The 6,000-nt window shown below is 43.9% G+C and overlaps 1 protein-coding gene across 1 annotated transcript in view; it reads left to right on the top strand.

Moving 5' to 3' along the window:
- Nucleotides 1-6,000, top strand: part of mark3a (MAP/microtubule affinity-regulating kinase 3a) — a 45,137-nt gene that overhangs the window by 34,251 nt on the left and 4,886 nt on the right. The window contains 2 exon segments of the mRNA XM_079369848.1: nt 841-847; nt 849-1,114. Of these exon segments, the coding sequence (XP_079225974.1) occupies nt 841-847; nt 849-1,114 (273 nt within the window).

Genomic DNA, 6,000 nt, shown 5'->3' with positions numbered 1-6,000 from the left:
AGGACTTCTTTAGTTATATCTAAAAAAAACCATCATGGTAACATTCTCAGGTGTCGCTCAATTCTAATGCTGATATCTCTTTTTTATGATCTTCATAAAGAAAACAAGGCCGTCATTGTCGAGACTTTTTTGACTCCTGACGATGCTGCTAAGGACGAGTGATAAACGGCACGCTGCCTTTGTTTACGTTTCCATGACAAAGATTCTTGATGCGTTTGTTTTTGTAAAAGTTTCTTTGTGGCTGTTTTGCCTTTTATTAGCGAGGCCAGCCGGCAGGAGGAGAGAGAGAGAGAGAGAGAGAGAGAGAGAGGAGATAGCATGCAGCAAAGACCACAGGTCCACATCCTGGTTACATAAGGCACAAATCATAACTGCCAGACTTTTTGATTTAAAATAAATAAAAATAAAAATCCCTTCTTACACATGCACAGGACAGAACAAGCACAGATGCGCCACAGCACTTTGTCTACAGGGGGCGCCACTTTCCAAAGGTTCCTCACAGGAGCTTTAAAGAAGCCCGACACAGGAAATGTCAGGGATTATATGATTTACACTTTTTTTAATTTCCTACCCTGTTCACATCTAACTGTCGATGCCATTTATTTCTTCATGGCAAGATTAGAACTCTGTGTAGGAATAACAAACTCTCTGCCAGATCAGGAGAGCAGTGATTTAAGTGTGGAGAGTTTTTCCATTGCACTCGAACCCTCACTGACCTCATGGTTGATATTTTAAATATTTCCTTTTGAGTTTCAGAAGAGGAGTTCTGCTTTGGAGAAACTCTCACCCTTTTGATGTTTGTCTTTTGATCTCAAATGTTTCCGTCCTCCTCCACCTCAGCACCGTCGCCGTGTCGCCCCGGCACCCAAAGGAACCCGGTGTCGTCGATCCACAGCATCGCCAACGCCACCACGCCCGACCGGCTCCGCTTCCCGCGAGGCACCGCCAGCCGCAGCACCTTCCACGGCGGCCAGCTGAGGGACCGCCGCACGGCCACGTACAACGGCCCGCCGGCCTCGCCCACACTCTCCCACGATGCCACCCCTCTCTCCCAGACCCGCAGCCGTGGAACCAGCAACCTCTTCTCCAAACTCACCTCCAAACTCACCCGCAGGTAGGAGAGGAAACACCTCACGGCACACTGCAGGGTTGGGCTTCACCTCTCCTCGTTTCCGGCTAATTTAAAGCTAAAAAAAAAAAAATGTGCGCAGCTTCTCCTCCGTCTTCTGTAAAGACTGAAACTGGAGAGAGGAGAGACTCCAGCCCTGCTCTGTACACCATCATCTCCTAATTAGAAGCCAATCAGCACAGTGCCTTGTAGAGTTAGGATGATAAATGACATGCTGGGGGGAACACTTCACTGTCCTGTACGATGTGATTTATTCTCGAGTCTAAATTGTTAAATTGTTTGAGTCGCTGCCTGGATGCCGAAATCCGAGAGAACTGAAACCGACCTGAACGAGCCACAAATCTGACTTCCTGTCGTTGATGTTGTAAAGATGTACAGCAGAGTGTTTCATTCGAGATGTTTGCTGATTAGAGACCCTCTGATGCTGTTGAACGTCAATTAAATGTTTATATACGAATAAGTCGCATCACACCTGGAAACATTTAGAGAGCCGTTCGGGTTGACTCCTTCACGGGCCGACTTTTAGAAAGGACTGCTTTACAAACAGACGGAGAAACCAGCCGCTCACATCAGAGTGGTGGCTGCTTGTCCTTCTCTCATACTCATCTAAAGAGTGAGTATACACATACGTGAACGCAACGTGGGAGACACCGGAGAGCCGCTACGACTAACGCCGGGAAGTTTAGAAGGTAATGGATGAACTCGCTGCACTATGATGCGTCACTGCAGCTGCATAGAAACAAACACGCAGGCCAGAATAGCTCAAACAGATCGTTGTCGACGTGTACGAGTCGTTCAAAAGCAAGTACATGTATTTGTAAATATTCTGAGGTTTATGTGATGTATTTAAATCCCAAACGATGCCTTGACGGATCATAAAGTAAAACTTTAAAAACACCCCCCCCCCCCCCCCCAACGTGACGTCACCTGTTCTCCCAGAGCGGCAGCCAGGCCAGCGACATCCCTCCTGCAATGACTGAGCTTCAATGAGGAATTGAAATCATTTATTAATCAATTAAAAAAAACAAACAGAGAATCTTCCCCGTCACTTTTGATGATTCCAATCACTCCATTTTTGTTCACTCATTCAGACTCCTCATACCCTCTCCTCCTCTCCTTTCCTCCCTTCCTCTCTCCGTCCCTCCTTTCCCCCTCCTCCTCCTCCTCCTCCTCCTCCTCTCACTCCTCCTTCACCATTTTCACTGTTTCTTTGTCTGGTTCTGTTGTAGAAACATGTCATTCAGGTTTACCAAAAGGTAGGACTCTTGTACTGCCTTTCGCTCTGTGCCAAAAAAATAAAACAAAAAAAAAAATTATCTCACAGAAAAAACCAAACCTTCCTCCGAGGACAGACGTGTGAGGCTGCTGGCACTGAACTAACACACGCTTAGCAGAATAACACTCTCTCTCTGGGTACATTTACACGCTTGCAGTTTCTTATCAGATTAAAGTGTCGGCACATTTCACTTTGAATTTACAAGAACCGAGTGGTTTGATTTGTCAAGAGATTTCTACTGTAGAAAGAGCTGAAAACATTTTTTTAAAGTGTGCTTATTTGCTTTCTCACTAAAAAGTGAAAATGTCTGAGAAGTCTGCATGGTTAATATTGACCTGGAGCCAGCGGTCCCTTAGCTTAGCTTAGCTTAGCTTAGCTTAGCATCAAGACTGGAAAAACGAAAGGAAACTGTTGGTCCGTCCAAAGTTAACACAGAAAGTGGAGAGCCAATCACGTTGTTCGCTCCGATGTTTTAGATGCTTTAAACCTGAAAGTCGATCTGAACGCTCCTGCTGCGTGTTCTTAACCAGCCGATTGATCCCGCTCTGTCTGCATCCTGAACGAGGAGCACGCCGTGCACAGGGCGCCCATCCATTCACTGACATAAAAAAGAAGCTTGTAGATAGATGGATACTTTATTGATCCCGAGGGAAATTCAAGAACTTCTGTAAGTTACTTTGATTAATACAGAAGAGAATTCACCAGCAAATCAAAGTTCATCTCCAACTAGGCAACTAACTATTTTACACCAAAACATTTAGAGCTTCATGAAGCTTCAGGTTTCTTGTTATAAACTTGATGAGTTTTGATACTTCCTCACTTCTGGACACGATTGAGCCTCCTGTTATTTTAATGATTTTAAAATCACGACAGATGTTGAGACACTTTTTTGAGCAAAGGTTGGCAGAGGATGAGCGGGAGTTGGATTTGATACATGCTAACCGCCTCCCTCTGCTTCTAGTCTTTATGCTAAGCTAAGCTAACAGACCGTGGTGCTCCAGCTCTATATTCAACGTGCAGACTCTGAAGGGGTTTCAGGCCTCTTAACTCGCTCCTGGTGATAAATTTGAGTTTTCAAACAAAGCACTTTTGTGAAGCAATAAGAGAAATGATTTCTAAATGAAAAGCCCATTTATTCATCTGAACGATGACTTTAATCACTTCTGTGAGTGTAAATGTACTCGGTGTGACTGTGGTCGGTCTGAGTGTTTAACGGCTGATTGTGAGAGCAGACCGGACTCCTCGAACAATCAGTCGATTTTAACCGACAGCAACAACAAAGCAGCTTGCCACTAATCTGTTGCCGACGCCTGCATGGGCTCGCTTCTTGCAGCTACCATTGATTTTCTCACGTCAACGATCGTTACAAACCACTCTCTCTCTCCTCTCTCTCTCTCGCCCTCTCTATCTCTCTCTCACACACTCTCCTCCTCTCTATCTCTCGCCCTCTATCTCTCTCTCTCTCTCCTGTTTAAAAATGCACATTTCAGACGTAGCCACACACACATAACCGTTCCAACATCTATTTATTCAGTTGTTTGTTTAACTCTCCGTGGCGTCACATGTGACTTCTCGTGGCCGTCGGAACAGAAGAAATTCTCAAGGGCGAGATTTCTTCCTGTTTTCAGACGGAGGAGGAAATGTTTGTGCCATGGAGGGCTAAAAAAAAAGTGTTTTTTTATTTGGAGGTGCAGCATTTGTGTAGATTGTTTTCATGTGAGACTTTATCCAGTGTTGTTTTTTCGGCTTTGCATTGAACACAAGAAGCTTCAGATTTAGGTTCAAGGTCTTTTTCATTTCGTTTCGACTCTCTGTGACGTTTGTTTGTTTTTGAGGAGCGGTCGGTGATTCTGACACTTTTGGGCTTCTGAGAAGCATTTATAGAACATTTATAGTTCTTTGTCACAGATGTTTTCCTCATGCACACATATATATATAGATCAGCTATGTGAGCTATTGATGAACAATAGATACTAAGAATAGAACTATACCCGCCCTGTGTCGACATAGAAAGTCCCGTTTACACAAAACAAAATGATACAGAATTTAAAAAGTTTGATTTCAATGACTATAAAAAAGATCCTTTGAATTATTCCTTAAAGGCAGAGTATATAAAATCTGCCCTCTCAATCAAGACAATAATAAAAACATGACGTCGAGACAGGCGGGGAATCATGGGAGTGATTCTCTCTCTCCCCGATGAAAATAATCTCAGAGTTTACGAACAGTTGAAACCGACCCGAGGAAGAGAATGTGTTTACCGTTGAGTTAATTTTTTTATCACAGCAGCACATACAGCGACAGTACGGCAGCTTTTAATGCTGAAGCTTCTTATTATGTTTATCTTTACAACCCAGCAGAACATGAAGTGTTGATTTATCCCTCATCTATCAGTAACGTTACTCAGGGAAGGAGTCTGAGCCGACCTTCTTCTTTAGAAACAGAACCGAATGGACTTCAAAACACTAATGAGATAAAAACACAGACGAGATCATTGCAGATTGAAGGAGACGGGTCACTGTCAGTTCATCTCTCCCGTTAATGCCGAGTCACACCAACCCTGAAAAAAGGCCGGGACACTGAAAATAAACTAAAAGTTAAAGTTTTTAAATGGACTCAGATGTCTGTGGTCAAAGTGAACCATGTCGTGTGAGTCGGATCAGCTGTGGTCTCTCAGCAGAGGGTTTCTTTTTTTTTTTTTTTTTTCTCTGCGCCTCCTGCAGGCTTGCTGTCTGCAGGTTCAGCAGCGCCCTCTGGTGGCCGTGTGGTGTACTGTCTTCTTCCTCTGAAAGCGTCTTCTTCATCATCCTCGAGTCTTAAACTCGAGTGTCATCTTCATCTCCCATCTCACACTTCTCACCTCACTTTGTTCTTTCTTTCTTTGTCCTCATGAGCTGCAGCGTTATCAGACGAGTTCATAATATAACTGAATAAATCTAAATAACGGAGTTTAAGGATGAAGACGGAATCAAAGACGTTTGTGTGTTATATTATATATTTAACCTTCAATTGGAGAATACTTTCATACGTCAGACCTCGGCCCTTTGCTTCTCTCTCTCTCTCTCTCTCTCTCTCTCTCTTCTCTCTCTCTCTCTCTCTCTCTCTCTCTCTCTCTCATGGCAGCACAGAGGTGGGATCACTTTGTCTCAGTCTTTTTTGCCAGACGTCGTGGCGCCTTGAACTGGCAGTCTAAACGGTGCTGATGTTGGGGACGCGTCGACCTCTCCGTCTCCACTCTCGTGTCTTCATAATGATTAAATGGACTGCCATTAAATTCTTTGCGTATCAGACTACTTCAACTTTTCACTGACGATGTTTCATCGACTCCCGTTCTTACGAGGCTCAGCTGAACTCCGTGTTTTGACCTCGTTTGTTTACCGCTGGTCATATGTTCTAAAAATCAGCATGTTTACATTATCGTCGTGCTACGTTAGCATTTAGCTGAATGCACTGCTGTGTTAGCAAAGCCTTACAGAGATGCTAACATGATTACTGCCAGTTGTCTCGGTCTTTGACCGTCACGTCCAATAAAGCCTAAAATAATAATCTCCGTTTTAATTTTTTAACTAAGATGATGAGAACTTCTGAAACACTC

This window comes from Symphodus melops (genome assembly GCF_947650265.1).
Source record: "Symphodus melops genome assembly, chromosome: 19".
In the NCBI taxonomy this organism is placed as follows: domain Eukaryota; kingdom Metazoa; phylum Chordata; class Actinopteri; order Labriformes; family Labridae; genus Symphodus; species Symphodus melops.
The sequence above is the reverse complement of the archived record's forward strand: the minus strand, read 5'-3'. Positions and strand labels throughout refer to the sequence as shown.